This window comes from Natrix helvetica (assembly GCF_964273705.1).
Source record: "Natrix helvetica genome assembly, chromosome: W".
NCBI lineage: Eukaryota > Metazoa > Chordata > Lepidosauria > Squamata > Natricidae > Natrix > Natrix helvetica.
In genome coordinates, this window is record NC_138555.1 from 85042139 (window position 1) to 85059174 (window position 17036).

A 17036-nucleotide genomic window follows, 5' to 3' on the forward strand; every position below is an offset into this window, starting at 1 on the left:
TATTTTTAAGGATCGTTTCGGCCTCCCTCGTCTCTTTCCCAGCGTTTTCCTTTCCTGCTTTCTGGCACGGAGGTTGCCAGATGAATCCACGCTGGCTTGTCTAGGCTTGTTTGTCCTTGCCGGGAAAATCTAGCTTGTTCCCGGTAAAATTTCCAACGCCTGCAGGGCGAGATTCTCCTCTGAGATGTTTTTATTCCCAACCGTGTGAAAATTCCACTGGGAGGTGGGCAAACTGACAGCAAAGGGGCTGGGGGATTCTGGGAGTTGAAGTCCATCCATCTTAAAGGCTGCTGACAGGGGAATTCTGGGAGTTAAAGCCCATCCATTTTAAAGCATGCTGACAGGGGAATTCTGGGAGTTGAAGTCCACCCATCTTAAAGCATGCCAGCTGGGGAATTCTGGGAGTTGAAGTCCCCCCATCTTAAAGGATGCTGACAGGGGAATTCTGGGAGTTGAAGTCCACCCATCTTAAAGCATGCTTGATAGGGAATTCTGGCAGTTGAAGTCCACCCATCTTAAAGCATGCTGACAGGGGAATTCTGGGAGTTGAAGTCCACCCAGTTTAAAGAATGCTGGCTAGGGAATTCTGGGAATAGAGGCCCACTTATCTTAAAGCCTGCTGGCTAAAAATTCTGGGAGTTGAAGTCCACCCATCTTAAAGGATGCTGACAGGGGAATTCTTTGAGTTGAAGTCCACCCATCTTAAAGGATGCTGACAGGGGAATTCTGGGAGTTGAAGTCCCCCCATCTTAAAGCATGCTTGATAGGGAATTCTGGGAGTTGAAGTCCACCTGCCTGAAACCTGCCAACCTGGAGAAAAACTGAGTCGTTTGTCGCAAGGAAAGAGGGCCGACGTCCCGAGAGACCCCTCGTTTCCCCCAGTGACCTCATATCTTCCAGGCCCAAATTAGTAACGGACATAACGGCAGATCCGGAGGCAGCCCCAAACTTCCCTGCCCCCTGGAACCTCGCCTTTGGGACGGGGCCCAACACCCACCCACCCCCCGGCCAGACAACCAGGAAGCTGCCCCGATAGGAAATTCTCTCATGCAAGCAGGTGCTTCCTCCCCTACACAACTCACACACAAACACACACAAAGAGCCATGCAGAAACACACACACACACCCCAGGACAGGCGTTTCTGACCCCACAAGGCAAAGAAACCAGGAACAGGGCAAAATCCAGCAAATGGCAGAGAAGAACTGAGGGTGAGGGGCACGGGACAAGCTCTAATTTGGGGTGGGGGTGGTGCAGAGCCCCCCCCCACAATGCCTTGCCGAAGTTTCCTGCGCGCTAAGCACCTTCCTGGTCCTTCTTCCTGCCAGCTCTATAAATAAACCCCCTCCTCTTTGACAGCCCCCCCTTCTCCTGTTCTTCCTGGCGATGCTGAACCTCACCCGGTCAGTTTCCTTCCTATTTCGTCCACGTTGGAGGTTATAAAAGACCCCGCTGGAGCCAGCCAGCTTTGAGGCTGGTTCTCAGAAGGCTGGGGCTCTGGAAGGGACTGGGGGGGTCCAGCTGGGTCTCTGCCCCCCTCCCTCAGCTCAAAGCAGCCCCCCCACCCCGCGCAGACACCTGCTGGCAGGGACGGTGGGCCGGTCATCCCTGCAGGACAGGGGTGAGTATTGGGTGGGGAGGGGGCAGCTGGATCCGCAGCTAGGAGACAAAGCTCTCAGGGGGTGGGGGGTCACTTGGTACAAACCAACTTGGTTTGGTAGTTTAAGCCATAGTCTACCCGTGGTTTGTTTCCTTCGCTGGGACCAGTCTACGAGGGGCTTAAGATCTGGGTGGACCCGGCTGGAGGGGGTCAAGAGCATGGCATTCAACCGAGGGCAATCCAGTCTAGGACTCAGGAGCAGTTGTTTGACCGAGAGAATAGTTAGCCAAGGGAACTGCTGGCCACCAGAAGCTGCGGGTGCTCCATCACGGAAGCTTTTGAAAGGTTAGAGAATGGAAAGGCATTCGTCTGAAATGGGATCTAGGCGGTCTCCTGCTTAAGCAAGGGGTTGGGCTAGAAGGCCTCTGGAGTTCCCTTCCAGCCCTCTCTCCTTCTTTCTCCCTCTCTCTATCCCCTCTCTCTCGCTCTTTCTTTCTTTCTTTCTTTCTTTCTTTCTTTCTTTCTTTCTTTCTTTCTATGTTTCTTTTTTTCTTTCTTTCTTTCTTTCTTTCTTTCTTTCTTTCTTTCTTTCTTTCTTTCTTTCTTTCTCTACACCCCACCCTCTCTCACTCACTCACCCTCTTTCTTTCTCTTCTCCCCCTCTCACTCTTTCTTTCCCCCTTTCTCTCTTTTTCTTCCTCCCTTTCTTTCTATCGATCTTTCTTTCATTCATTCTTTCTTTCTCTCTCTTTCTCTCTCCCCCACTCTCTCACTCATTCTCTTTCTTTCTTTCTTTCTTTCTTTCTATGTTTCTTTTTTTCTTTCTTTCTCTACACCCCACCCTCTCTCACTCACTCTCCCTCTTTCTTTCTCTTCTCCCCGATCTCACTCTTTCCCTCGCTTCCCCCTCTCACTCTTTCTTTCCCCCTTTCTCTCTTTTTCTTCCTCCCTTTCTTTCTATCTTTCTTTCATTCATTCTTTCTTTCTCTCTCTCTCTCTCTACCCCACTCTCTCACTCACTCTCACTCTTTCTTTCTTTCTCTCTCGCTCTTGCTATCTAGCGACCTGTAAATCTATGTCTGTCTGTCTAACTTGTCTGTTTAATCTATGTCCGTCCGTCCGTCTGTCTGTCTAATCTTGAGGTTTTGAAGAAGAGACTGGCCAGCCATTTGTCTGAAACGGTATAGGATCTCTTGCTTGAGCAGGGGGTTGGACTAGAAGACCCCTGGAGTTCCCATTCAGCCCTCTGATCCTCTCTCACTCACTCTTTCTCCCTCTTTCGTTTTTTCCTCCCTTCTTTTCCTCCTTTCCTTTTTTATTTCTTTTTCTTCCTCCCTTTTTTCTTTCTTTTCCTTCCTTCCTTCCTTTCTTTTTCTTTTTTTCCCCTTCCTTCCTTTTCTGCTTCCCTCATTTTTTCTTTCCTTCTCTTTCACTTTTTCCTTCCTTCTTTTCTTTCTTTCCTTCTTTCTTTTCTTCCTTCCTTCTTTTCCTCCCTCCCTCCCTCCCTCCCTCCCTCCCTCCCTCTTCCTCTCCCTATATCTGTCTGTCTGATCTTGAGGTTTGGAAGAAGAATGGGATAGACTCTATCCGATAGAGTCTCCTGCTTGAGCAGAGGGGTGGGCTAGAAGACCTCCAAGGTCCCTTCCAGCTCTAGCCAGCCAAGATTTACCAGAATGCAGCACGAATAGAACAAGAACCCATGTGGCTGGTCTCCACTGATCGCCTTTTTTTTTGCTGGGGGAACTTTCTTAATAGACGGTGGGAACGCGGTCGATGTAATATATCTTGACTTCAGCCAAATGGGGGAAAAAAAAGAGCTGTCCAGGGGAATTCTGGGAGTTGAAGTCCACCCGTTTTCAAGCTGCCCAGATTTGCCCCACCCGGCCTGAGAGCCCCCCTCCCCCTCCCTTCTTCCCGCCCTCCAGGAGCCATGGCTGGTCCCAGCGCCCCCAGCTACGTCCGGGAATTCACCCGCCACTCCAGCGACGTCCTCACGAACCTCAACGAGCTGCGCAAGCAAAGGATACTGACGGACGTCACCTTGAGGGTGGGGGGCTGCCCCTTGCAAGCCCATAAGGCTGTGCTGACCGCTTGCAGGTGAGACTTCCTCCCCAAAGGTGGGCGCGAGCGAGGCTGGCGCTGTGCAGAGCAGCCACGCCCAGGAGAGGGGCACATGGTGTAGAATTTGAACCCAGAACTCCTGCGGTGGCTTCCCGCATAGGCCAGAAACAAAGTGGGATTCCCAATCTAAGAAAGAGGTGTTGGTGCAGATAGTCCTCGACTTATGACCGTTCACTTAGTGGCCGTCCGACATTGGCACTGAAAAAAGCGACTGACGACCGTTTTTCACACTTACGACCATCGCAACCTCCACAGGGCCCCCTGATCAAAATTCGTATTTATGAGGGGCTCAGCATCCCGGGGGTAGGGGGGGAAATCACGCTATGTCCTTTTGCGACCAAGCACGGGGAAGCCGGATTCGCTTAGCAACCGCATGACTCACTTAACGGTTGCTAAGCGGTTCCCTTTAACCACGCTGGCAAGGACGGTCGTTAAACGGGACAAGGCTGACTTCAGCCATATCTCGCTAAGCGATGGACAGGTTGGATTATCGTCGTAAGTCGAGGACTACCTGTGGGGTGTTTTTTTTTTTAATACCCCTCGTTTTGTGTTTGAATTTTTAAAAAATTGTATTTGAACCTTTTTTCCAAATGAAATAAAAAATGTCATTTTAATTACTCATCATCATGCAGTAAACTGAGGCTCGGTAGGAAATATTAGCAACAGGAGAGGCCCCGCTTCAGCCACATGGGCCCGAGCGAGGGTGAGGCATATGGGATTTGTAGTCCGCTCGCTTTGAACGGGCCATAAATGGACGCGGCTGGACGGTTCCTTACCTTCATTTTCCGGCTTCTTTCTCCAACAGTGGCTTCTTTTACTCGGTTTTCCTGGGCCATGGAGGCCACGAGGTCAGTGTGCTGACCCTCCCCAGCTCCATCGAGCCGGTGGGCTTCCAAGCCCTCCTGGATTTTATGTACACCTCCCGCCTCCTCCTCAGTCCGGGCACGGCGCCCGCGGTGCTGGTCGCCGCCTCTTATTTGCAGATGGAACATGTAGTCCAGAGCTGCCACCGTTTCCTCCAGGCCAGGTACCCAGTGGGGCCAGTGGGGAGGGGGATTTAAAGGGGAGTGGGGGATCCCCAAAGTCCAAAATGGGGAAGGAAGAGGTTTCTCTTGGATTGGGGACGTCTGGAATAAAACAGGAGGGGTTTTTAAAAAGGGAACAAAACAATTTTTGGCTTAGAAAACAGGGGGGGGGTAATGATAGTAATGTGTATATGTGTGTGTGTGTGTGTGTGTATTATATATATATATATATATATATATATATATATATATATATATATATATATGTATATGTATATGTATATGTATATGTATATGTATATGTATATTTGTGTTGTATTTGTGCTGATAAATAAATAAAGGGAAACTAGTATAGATCTATTTCAAGCTATTTAGCTCTCATCAGCTAGCCATACCCTTGCTGGGAATCGAACCAGGGCTGCATTGCATATTAGGCCGATGTAATTGCCACTAAGCCACAGGCTCTCCTCCTTTATCAGCTAGTAACACAAATACATACCTATTTCCCTGGCCTAGCTGATAAGGAAGAGAGCCTGTGGTTTAGTGGCAATTACATTGGCCTAATATGCAATACAGCCCTGGTTCGATTCCCAGTAAGGGTATGGCTAGCTGATGAGAGCTAAATAGCTTGAAATAGATCTATACTAGTCTCCCTTTATTTATTTATCAGCACAAACACAACTCAAACATAGCAAAGGCAACATTAAAAATAAAAATATGGTTTTCTGCCTGGGTGGTCTTCTGTAATGAGCCGAAGGACAGAAAGGGGGAGTAGTGAGCTCCCTCCCATATTTAGGCATACCAGGGGTTGTAACACAAATATATACATACATACATGTATGTATGTATGGGTACAACATAAGGAAATGGGATGTAAATTGTAAACTGATTTGGAAAGAAGGATTAGAAAATTTTGTTACTAAATATTATGGATGTTTAGCTAGAATAGGAGATAAGGATTCAGTGTTATTGGAGGATTTTAGAAATAGCAAATGAAATGCCAGTACGTGGTTATATTTTAAATCTTGATGTATTTTATGATGAAGGACATTTAAATAATTGTAGTCAAATGAAAAGGGAGGTATGATGATTGTAATATGTATAAATATCTGAGTTAAAATACTTGAGTTAATATGAATTACGCTTGATGACTGTGGAAGAGATGCACGAAAGCCTTTTTGTAACCAACTGATACACTTTCTACAGGATGTAAAGAAGGAGGATTCTTTGTTGTGTTTGTTTTGAAAATAAAAATAATATTTTAAAAAAACAACCGTGTCGTAAAGCAGGGCAAGACTAGAAAAAAAACCCAATGCCTCACTTAGCAACATAAATTCGCTTAGCAACCGTGTGACTCACTTAACAACCGCAATGTTTCACTTAACAAGCGTGGCCAGAAAGGGGGTAAAATGGGACAAAATTCACGTATAAGAAATGTCTCGGTTAACAAGAGAATTTTTGGGTTCAATTGTGGTCGTACGTCGAGGATGAACCGGTAGGGTTTGTGGGGGTCAGACCTCTGCACCCTGTAACCCTTCCCCGTGTGATCCCTGCAGTTACGACCGGCTGACCTTCCTGGTGCCCCCCATGGACCGCCAGGCGCTGCCCGAAATGTCCCGGCCGCTGAAAGACGAACCGTCACTGCAACGAGGCGCCATCGTGGGCCCCTTTCTCCAAGGGGCCCCGCAACCTGCATCCTTTCACCCCCCAGGAAAGGATTCCGCAGCCGTCAGATCCCCGGGAGCCGGGGATCTCTTCCCAGGGGGCCACCCGGCCTCCCCCGCCGAATCCAGCGGCTGCGCCCCCATCCCGGAGCCCAAAATTTGCAACTGGAAGAAGCACCGTTTCATCGTTCTCAATGCCGCGCTGCACCCGACGGAAGGCAGCCTGTCTGGCGAGGCGGGAGGGTCCGGCAGCTCCGGAGAAGGAAGCCCCACCCCCAGGTCAGAGCTCAGTCCCTGGCATCATGGCAAGGTGGCCGCTGAGCACGTACAGAGGGCTTTCCCTAAATTCTGCGCTTCTGTATCGGATCACGGTTCCCACCAGCCAGGACAGGGTACTGGGAAGTGTAGTTCCCAAACGTCTGGGCACAACCAGATCGGAGGGGGGTGTGGGTGTCATCGTGCTGGGAGGGCAGCCCCTGGGCACGTGCAGAGCGCAGCTGCTTTCTTTCACTGCTGTGGGTCCTGCACTGACCCCCCCCGCTCCCCCCCTCCACAGGAGCCCTCCGGCTGACCTCCAGTGCTCCATTTGCAACCCGGCGCCCACCGCCCTCTCTTCTCATCCCCCCAAGCGTCTCTCTGCACAGAGGGGAGACGGTTGCAGCCCTGGTGAGTTGGTGATGGGGGGGAGTGAGTGGGAGGTCTAAGAGATGGGAGGGGGGTTCTGAAGCTCAACGGGCCCCAGCAACCCCCTGCCCACCTAGCCGGGGGGGGGGGCAGTTGGGGGAGCCTTCCCTGCCTTAAAGGCCCAGAAACAAAATCTTGTCTTGGTGAGTCATTTTTTTTCAGTCTCATCGTAGCTTTGAACGGTCGCTAAACGAATGGCCGTAAGTCAAGAACGCTCTGGGTTTGTGCCTGGCCACAGCCGGCCTGTAACAGAGACAAGGGTTTGGGAGGCATGCGCAGAGTGCACAGGTCTCCACCCCAGAACCTTTGGCTGCTGCCTAAAAGCTTCTGTATCTAGGAAAAGATTAAAATAGAGATACAGGATAGAGAGAGAGAGTCAGACAGACAGACAGGATAGATAGGTAGATAGGTAGATAGGTAGATAGATGATAGATAGATAGATAGATAGATAGATAGATAGATAGATAGATAGATAGATAGATGAGAGAGAGAGAGAGAGAGAGAGAGGGAGGGAGGGAGGGAGGGAGAGAGAGAGAGAGAGAGAGAGAAGGTAGGCAGGCAGGCAGGATAGATAGATAGATGATAAACAGACAGACAGACAGACAGACAAGGTAGGCAGGCAGGAGAGATAGATGATGGATGGATTGGATAGATAGATAGATAGATAGATAGATAGATAGATAGATAGATAGATAGATAGATAGATAGATAGATAGATGATAGATAGATGATAGATATAGATAGATGATTGAGAGATAGATGATAGATATAGATGACAGATGATAGATAGATAGATAGATGATAGATAGATAGATAGATAGATAGATAGATAGATGAGAGAGAAAGGGAAGGAAGGCAGGCAGACAGGATAGATAGATGATAGACAGACAGACAGACAGACAGACAGACAAGGTAGGCAGGCAGGATAGATAGATGATGGATGGATTGGATAGATAGATAGATAGATGACAGATAGAGAGAGAGAGAGAGAGAAGGTAGGGAGGCAAGCAGGATAGATATATGATAGACAGATAGAGAAACAGACAGACAGACAGACAAGGTAGGCAGGCAGGATAGATAGATGATGGATGGATTGGATAGATAGATAGATAGATAGATAGATAGATAGATAGATAGATAGATAGATAGATAGATAGATAGATAGATAGATGACAGATAGAGAGAGAGAGAGAGAGAAGGTAGGGAGGCAAGCAGGATAGATATATGATAGACAGATAGACAAACAGACAGACAGACAGACGAGTGCTGTGGTTGGACTAGGAGGGAAACCACTGAGGACTTTCTTCCTAAGTCGGGTGGACTTCAATTCCCAGAATTCCCCAGCCAGCAGCAAATTCTGGGAGTTGAAGTCCACTGAGCTACAATCCACGAGACGGACAGAGCAAAGGGCCAATGGGTGGGTCCGATGCTCCAAATCCCTCCCCCTACTGTCTTCCAACAGGGGAAAAGCCCTACCATTGCGGGATCTGCGGGGCCCAGTTTAACCGTCCGGCTAACCTCAAGACCCACTTACGCATTCACTCCGGAGAGAAACCCTACAAGTGTGAGATGTGTGGCTCTTGTTTTGTACAGGTAAGGAGACCACGGGGAAATCACATCCAAGCAGTGCCCCGTAGGTCAAAAAAGTCAAAATGGCAGCCGCCACCAGCAATCTCCTTTTTTTAAATAGGTGTACAGCTGCACATAAAATTTGGATGCCTTGAAATGTTTTTTCAAGCCTTGAAATGTTCCTTTGTTTGTTTGTTTGTTTAAAAAGACAGCTCTGTTTATCGATCATTTGCGAGCCAAAAAGTTTTGCAAAGATATGTTTTGCAAAATAAATGAAGGAATAAATAAATGAATAAATAAATTTATCTATCTATCTATCTATCTATCTATCTATCTATCTATCTATCATCTATCTATTTATTGATTTTAAAAGGCATCTCAGTTTATTGATCATTTGCGAGCCAAAAAGTTTTGCAAAAAATGTTTTGCAAAATAAATAAATGAATAGATAAATGAATAAATTTATTTATCTGTCTGTCTGTCTGTCTGTCTGTCTGTCTGTCTGTCTGTCTCTCTGTCTATCTATCTATCTATCTATCTATCTATCATCTCTCTCTCTCTCTCTCTATCTATCTATCTATCTATCTATCATATCTCTCTCTGTCTCTCTCTGTCTCTCTGTCTCTCTCTCTCTCTCTCTCTCTCTCTCTGTCTCTCTCTCCCTACCCACCTACCTACCTACCTACCTACCTACCTACCTACCTACCTACCTACCTACCTACCTACCTATCTATCTATTTTAAAAGGCAGCTCAGTTTATTGATCATTTGCGAGCCAAAAAGTTCAGGATTCTGGGATTCAGCCGGTTCGCATCGGTTTGGCAGAACTGGTCGCTAACTTTCCGAGGAGTTTGACAGTTGGAAGAAACGGCCTTTTGTTTTTCCCACCGTACGGGGTTGGGCACCATATGGAAGTGTGTGGGGTGGGCGCAAACTCCTTTCCCTCCCCCAAAACATAGGTGGCTTCACTCTGGATGTTCCTCCCTCCCCTTCCAGGTGGCGCATCTCCGAGCCCACGTCTTGATCCACACGGGGGAGAAGCCCTACCCATGTGGCACCTGTGGCACTCGCTTCCGACACCTGCAGACCCTCAAAAGCCACCTCCGCATCCACACCGGGGAGAAACCTTATCATGTGAGCGGCGATAGGGGGTGTCTTCTTCCTGGGGGGGGGGGAGTTGGTCTTCTGGAAGAGCCCGGGGGAGGGAACTGGGGGAGTTCTCCGTTCTCTGTGTGGTTGAATGGAGGGTGGGCTCTTCTAGGGGGCGGGGCTTAAAGGGAAGTGTGGGGAGGGGGAAGACTCGAGTGGGGCAAAGGGAGGGGGCTCAGGGTTCAGATCTGAGGGTTTGGGGGTCTTCCAGTTTGGCTTGCTTCTCCGAGACGTCTCGCTGGCCAGGCGAGGTAGCATCATCAGGGCTCGATGAGATGAGGAAGGTTGAGTTGTGACTTTTTTAGAGCGGTGTTTCTCAGCCGTGTCAATTTGGTGGGTGGACTTCAAGTCCCAGAATTCCCCAGTCCTCCACCACCTCCTCCTTCTCTTCTTTCTTCTCCTCCTCCTCCTCCTCTTCACAAACCCCATTCCGTTGTAGTGCTGATGATGTTATCTAGTTGGGTCATGAAACGTCTGCGAGAAAACCACCGCACCCAGAGAGCACCCAGGACCTTTTTCTCCTCTTCTTCCTCCCGCTCCTCTTCCTCCTCTTCCTCCCCCTGTGCCTCCCCCACCTTCTCCTTTTGCCTCCTTTTCCTTCTCTTTTTCTTTCCCCTCCCCTCCTCCTTCTCTTTCTCTTCCTCCTCTTCCTCCTCCCCTCCTCCCCACCTCCTCCTCTCCTTTCTCTTCTTCCTCCTTCCCTTTCTCCTCTTCTCTTTCTCCTCCTCCTCCTCTTTCTCCTCCCCTCCTTCCCATCACCTCCTCCTCTTTCTCTTCACCCTCTTCCTCCTTTTCTTTCCCCTCCCCTACTCCTTCTCTTTCTGCTTCCTCCTCTTCCTCCTCCCCTCCTCCCCACCTCCTCCTCCCCTTTCTCTTCTTCCTCCTTCCTCTTCCTTCCCTTTCTCCTCCGCCTCCTCCTCTTCCTCCTTTCTCCTCCTCAACCCCCCTCCCTTCTAGCACTGATGATGTTCCCTAGCTGGGTCATGAAATGTCTGAAAGAAAACCACCAAGCTCAGAGAGCACCAAGGACCCCACAGTCCTCCTCCTCCTCTTCCTCCTCCTTCCCTCAAACCTCCCACCCTTCTAGCACTGATGACATTCCCTAGCTGGGTCAAGAAACGTCTCTAAGCAGAGCCCCAAGCTCCGAGAGCACCTAGGACCCCCGCCAACCAGCTCCACCGTTGCTTCCCCCCCCCAGGTGGCAATCTTTCGTAACCTCCCCCTTTCCCCTCCGCAGTGTGAGCAATGCCGAGTATGCTTCCGCCACAAGAGCCAGCTGCGCCTGCACCTGCGGCAAAAACACGGCGCCATCACCAACACCAAGATCCGCTACCAGGTGCTGGACGGCTCGTACGCCACCGTCTGCTGAGCCGGGAGTCCTTGTCGTCACAAACCACGATTGCCAGTTTCCGACATTTCTCTTCGAACCCCCTTTTCCCCCTTCCCCCTTTGTGATGCAGGTAGTCCTCGACTTACAACGTTTAGTGACCATCCGAAGTTAAAAAGGCCCTAAAACGTGACTTAGGACCGCTTTTCACACTTACCACCTGGGTCAAAATTCAGACGCTCGGTCACCGACTCGTATTTATGACGGTCGCAACATCCCGGGATTTCTCTTTGGCGACCTTCTGACCCAGCCAAGTCAACTGAGGAATCTGGATTCGCTTAAGGACTGGCTGATTCACTTAACAGCCGCCATGATTTGCTTCACTGCCGCGAGGAAGGAGAAGGTCGCAAAATTGGGCGCCATTCTCTTAACGGCCAAAGGGATTGTCTTAACTGTCGTGAGACAGCAGATGGCAAAAAATTGGGACCTCAGATTCTGGTCCCAATTGGGGTCGTAAGTCGAGGACTACCTGAATGATTCCGGAAGGGAGGGGAGGGGCCAAAAAGATACCCGCTACCATTACTCCCCCGCTTTAATTGGATTCTTTCCAGCTTCAACTACAATTCCCATCTTTCCCATCGCTGGTTGGTGGAGGATGATGGGAATCACAAGCCTAACGTTCCTGGGGGGAGGCTGTCCTAGAATTACTCCCCCCCACCCCACCATCTTTGGAGAACAAGGGGAGGGGGGCTTAATGGGCCCCGATTACCACGGCAACTCCGTTGCACTGTACAGTAGAAGCCATTTTACGGCAGTACAATAGAAGCCATTTGAAGGCACAACAGGCTGTATCTTAACAGAGCACAGACCCCCGGTGGTGTTAGGGGTGTCTTATAGTATTTTTTCCCCAGAGAGTAAGTCATCTGTGTACCAAGTTTGATTGAAATCGTTCCAGGCGCTCCAGAGTTATGCTGGAACCCACACACACACACCAACGTACATCCGTTTTTATAGAGAGAGCTTTGCAATTTTTGATGTGTTCAGTTTTGGGAATTTGAGCAGGGGGCGATATTTGCAGTGAATTTTGCTGGTTCAAAAGATCTTTTTTTTTTTGCAGGAAATTTGGGGTGGGGGGGGCAGCGTTTCATAAGCGGGAGAGGAAAGACGGCGGGAAGGGAAGAGGAGTGGAAAGGCAGTTTGAAGAAAAAGTGCTGGCTTATTTGGAAGCAGGGGGGGCGGGGGTGGGTTGGGTTTGCCCATTTCACATTAAATAGCAATGCCCCCCACCCCGTAAACCACACCCCATTGGCCACAAGCCCAGGGATGCCTCAGGATCCCTGCCCCATTCCAAAGATCAGAGACCGACTATCTATTTTAATCCAGTTTGGCCCCGTCGCGTCTCACAGCCTTCCTTCAAACCCAGCCGGGGACCATGGGGTTTGTAGTCCCATATACCTGGAGGGTTTGGGAGTGGTGTGGTGGCCCCGAGGTGGAGCTTTCGCCCCCCCGCAATCAGGAGGCTGTGAGTTCGATCCTAGGTAGAGGCAGATATTTCTCTCTCTCTGGGCAAGATGAGAATATATCTGCCGAACAAAACTCTGCCCTGGCAACAGGGAAGGCATCGGGCCACTCTGCTAGCTCCATTCAGTTGCCCAGACTCCACCCCCACAAGGGATTATGAAGTTTTTAAAAAAGACGATGATACCTGGAGGATTTGGGGTAGAGGAAGGCTGATAAACCATGGTTTGTTTTCCTTTCTTTCATTTTTTTTTAAACTTTTTATTTCTCATTTACTTTCCCTCCTGTTCTTTTTCTGCATTATTTTGCTTGCTGAATAAGGTTCTCTCTCTAGCATTCCGCCTTTATTTTAATTTTTAATTTTATTTTTAAATATTTCTTTTCGTTGTTTTCAGTTGCTCCTTTGTGCCAGTGCCTTAGGGTGGTTGAAGTTTGGGCCAAGGAGCCTCTCTTGCTGGAGACATATTGCTGGAGAGAAAGACTGCAGGGAGAAAGGAAGGAACGATGAGGACTAGCGCCTTGAAAAGTCATCCTGTACTAGAAGGTTTCAGGGGTCTTGATAAGACAGCTGCTTTTTACCGGTGGCTCAAAAACTGAGCAGAAAAAAAGGGAAACATCCCTAGCAGGAAAATCCAGGAAGTCCTCGACTTACGACAGTTCATTTAGTGACTATTCGAAGTAACAACAGCACTGAAAAAAAAGAGATAATAACTGTTTTTCACACTTACGACTGTCGTGGCGTTCAAAATTTGAACCACCGACTCACCTTTACGACGGTCATAATGTCCCGGGGTGTCTCGTCACCCACTTCTGACAAAGCCAAGTCAAGGGAGGGGGGGAAGCCCGATTCACTTAACGACCATGTGATTCACTTAAGAACCGCAGTGATTTGCTTAACCACCGTGGCAAGGTCATAGAATTGGGCACGACTCACTGAAGAACCGCCTGAAATTCTGGACTCCATTCTGGTCGTAAGTCGAGGACTGCCCGTGGGTTTAGAATGGGAATTGTTTTTTGGGGAGGGGGAGCTGTGATTATTATTATTATTTTTTTGCAAAATGGGATTTTGGCAAAAAAGTCCGAGGTTGCCGGCCAACCTTGAACCCGCCATTAAAGGAGACCCGGAGGATTCGAAGGTCATAAATGCGAGACACCCCTCCCAAAACGCTGGAGAGGGGGGAGGAGGAGGAGATGGAGAGGCAGATTGGAGGGGGCCTCAAAGAAAGACCCCCCCCCTCTAAATTATTCAAGTCACAGAGGCTGAAATGATTGCATAGCTGGACTCACTTTAATAAAGCTAATATTATTATTTTCAGGGTTTTTGTGGCGTTTTCTGTGTCAGATTTTGCTCATTTTGGGGACCAACGGGAGGGGGTGTCTGGGAGGACACCCCCCCCATGGCAAAGATGTTAGCCGAAAACATCGGAAAGTTTCTTTAGGCTGGGTTACCGATACAGGGACTCCTCGACATACCACCGTTCCCTTGGTGACCCTTCAAGGTTGCCGCAGTACTGAAAGAAGGGACTTACGACCAGTCCTCACATTTACAACCGTTGCAACATCCCCATGGTCAAAATTCAGACGCTTGGCCACTGACTCGTATTTTATGACGGTGGTAACCTCCCGGGGATGGGTCAGGTCAACCTGTTTTGCAACCTTCCGACGGGTCAAGTCCACGGGGGAGGCTGATTCGCTTAATGACCGTGCGACTCGCTCCACTGCTGCAGGGATTCACGTAGCGACGGCGGGGCGGGTGGGAGAAAGGTCGTAAAATCAGGGCAAACAAACGCACTTCACCTTCGGGGCGACGGTGCGACGGTCGTAAGTGTGAAAAATAGGCATGTGTCCCTTATTTTTCATCGCCGTTGCCATGATGAACGGTCGCTAAACGAACGGTTGTAAATCGAGGACTACCAGTGAAAACATCTGTGAGGGTGCAGTCATGTAAAACACACACACACACACACACACACACACACCCTCCCCCCCCTTCTCCCCCAGCTAGGAATGTGCTGATGTCTCTTTTCAGACAATGTTTAACCGGCCTCCCATCCAGATAAACCTGGACCCTCGTCCTCATGTCAAAGCACCTCAGGGGTCTTTCGCCTTTGCCCCTCAGGGGCCCCCTCCCAGGCGACCGGATGGGGGATCTTAGATCCTTCCCGGAGGGAGGGGCGCATTGGGGTACCTGGCCCCATCGGTCAGGACTCATGGGGACGGGGGGGGGGACACGGGACACGACAGACAGAAGTCTTTAGCCCATTTAAACAAAGCAACAGAGCAGGAAGGGGACCTTGGAGGTCTTCTAGTCCACCCCCCCTGCTGAAGCAGGAGGCCCTGTACCAGTTCAGACAAATGAAAATAGTGACATATATTGGGGGGGGGGGGGGTATGTGTGCATAATTCTGAATTTATCTGAATTGATTGATTTATTGTGTTATGTTATGTACTGTATATTATATTGGAGGTGGTGATCCTTTGAGAGCTGCATGCAACGAAATTTCACTTCAATATATGCCAATTAGTGGACATTCAAAAGTGACAAGAAAGTTTCTATTCTATTCTATTCTATTCTATTCTATTCTATTCTATTCTATTCTATTCAATGTTCTTTTCTATTCTATTCTATTTTACTATACTATTCAATGTGCTGTTTTTTCTTTTCTATTCTATTCAATGTTCTTTTCTATTCCATTCTATTCTATTCTATTCTATTATTCTATTCTATTCTACTATTCTATTCAATATGCTGCTTTTTCTATTCTATTTTATTCAATGTTCTATTCTATTCTATTATTCTATTATTCTATTCTATTATTCTATTCTATTTTACTATTCTATTTAATGTGCTGTTTTTTCTATTCTATTCTATTCTATTCTATTCTATTATTCTATTCTATTCTATTTTACTATTCTATTCAATGTTCTGTTTTTTTCTATTCTATTTTATTTAATGTTCTTTTCGTTTCTATTCTATTCTATTATTCTATTCTATTTTACTATTCTATTCAATGTGCTGTTTTTTTCTATTCTATTCTATTTTACTATTCTATTCAATGTGCTGTTTTCTATTCTATTCTATTCAATGTTCTTTTCTATTCTATTCTGTTCTATTATTTTATTGTATTCTATTCTATTCTATTTTTTTCTATTCTACTCTACGCTACTCTACTCTATCCTAATCTATTGTATTCAATGTTCTATTCTATTCTATTCTATTCTATGTTCTTTTCTATTCTATACATTTTCTTCCTGTCCTTGAAGGGTTGTCTCCAGAAAGAGGACATGGATTAAATAAATAAATAAATAAAATCACATCACCCGACATCGCATAACTAAAAACCAAAAACCCTAAAGTAAAAGTATGAAACAGAATAAAATGAAATGAAAATCAAATAAAACAAGAAACAAAATAAAGCCATCGATAAAAATAATAATAAAACAAAACGAGAAACGGAGCAGAAAAAGAAATAGGTGCGTATGTATGTATGCCCTCTGGTGGTCCCAACTGCTCTTTTGCACATTTCTCAGAGCAAAATATAGTTTGCAAGCTGGAGGCCCCCCCACCCCACCCCAGATTGCAGAAAATTACAGTCTAATTCTGGGGGGGGGGGCTGTTTGCAACACAGACTTTTAAGCTTTTAAGTTGCAAGGATTTCAACTTCCAGAATTCTCCAGCCACCCTGCTTTTCCCCCCACCGCCCCTCCCCAATTAGTTGGGACAAAAAATACCAAGCTGGTGATTTATTTACTGGTTAGGTCTGTCTCCTGCCAGACATTCCACGTTGGGGTGGAATGTGGTGTTTTAAAATCCACAGTAAATAAATAAATGGGTTCTGGAGCAAAGGCCAACACGAATCCCCCCTCCCATTCCCCCCCCTCTAGCAGTGCTTAGCTTGAAGAGAAAACCGACAAATGAAATCAAATATTGGAAATAAATAGAGAGCCATGTGTCTCAACATGAGCAACTTTATTTAATTTTTTCACATACAATATACAATAGCAGAGTTGGAAGGGACCCTGGAGGTCTTCTAGTCCAACCCCCTGCCTAGGCAGGAAACCCTATACCGTTTCAGACAAATAGCTATCCAACATCTTCTTAAAGACTTCCAGTGTTGGGGCATTATCAAACTAATTTTATTCCTCTGGGTTGGCTTTAAATAAAATATATTGCAATTATCTGCGTTCCATTCTGGGAAGGGGGAACCAACCATCCCTGAAGTGTATAGAAAAGACGATTGGAAATTTTAGTAAAGCAAAGACCCCATTTGCTGGATTCGGTACTAAAACGCAGGTGTTCGATCCACTGGGAAAGTATAGGAAATGTTACATTATTAATATTAAATTGTTTAATATTAAATTGTCTTACATTGTTCTGTCCG

At 47.5% G+C, this 17036-nt stretch overlaps 1 protein-coding gene across 2 annotated transcripts; it reads left to right on the top strand.

The window, feature by feature from the left end:
• Window positions 1–1349: 1349 nt before the first annotated feature.
• On the top strand, window positions 1350–11215 carry LOC309400469 (B-cell CLL/lymphoma 6 member B protein-like). 2 transcript variants are annotated; one of them, XM_081968983.1, is made up of 8 exons: window positions 1350–1619; window positions 3524–3695; window positions 4525–4746; window positions 6301–6687; window positions 6965–7074; window positions 8555–8685; window positions 9657–9794; window positions 11047–11215. In XM_081968983.1, the coding sequence occupies exons 2-8, from the start codon at window positions 3529–3531 to the stop codon at window positions 11176–11178; spliced, it is 1287 nt and encodes a 428-aa protein (XP_081825109.1). In that variant the 5' UTR covers window positions 1350–1619; window positions 3524–3528; the 3' UTR covers window positions 11179–11215. The 2 variants fall into 2 exon arrangements, with proteins under 2 accessions (XP_081825109.1, XP_081825110.1); XM_081968984.1 differs by lacking the exon at window positions 1350–1619 and adding an exon at window positions 1830–1943.
• The last annotated feature ends 5821 nt before the right edge of the window (window positions 11216–17036 follow it).

Coding starts and splice junctions, on each gene's coding strand:
- LOC309400469 (XM_081968983.1), top strand. CDS start 3,529: ATGGCTGGTCCCAGCGCCCCCAGCTACGTCCGGGAATTCACCCGCCAC. Junction 4,747..6,300: donor CACCGTTTCCTCCAGGCCAG/GTACCCAGTGGG, acceptor TGATCCCTGCAG/TTACGACCGGCTGACCTTCC. Junction 7,075..8,554: donor GGGAGACGGTTGCAGCCCTG/GTGAGTTGGTGA, acceptor GTCTTCCAACAG/GGGAAAAGCCCTACCATTGC.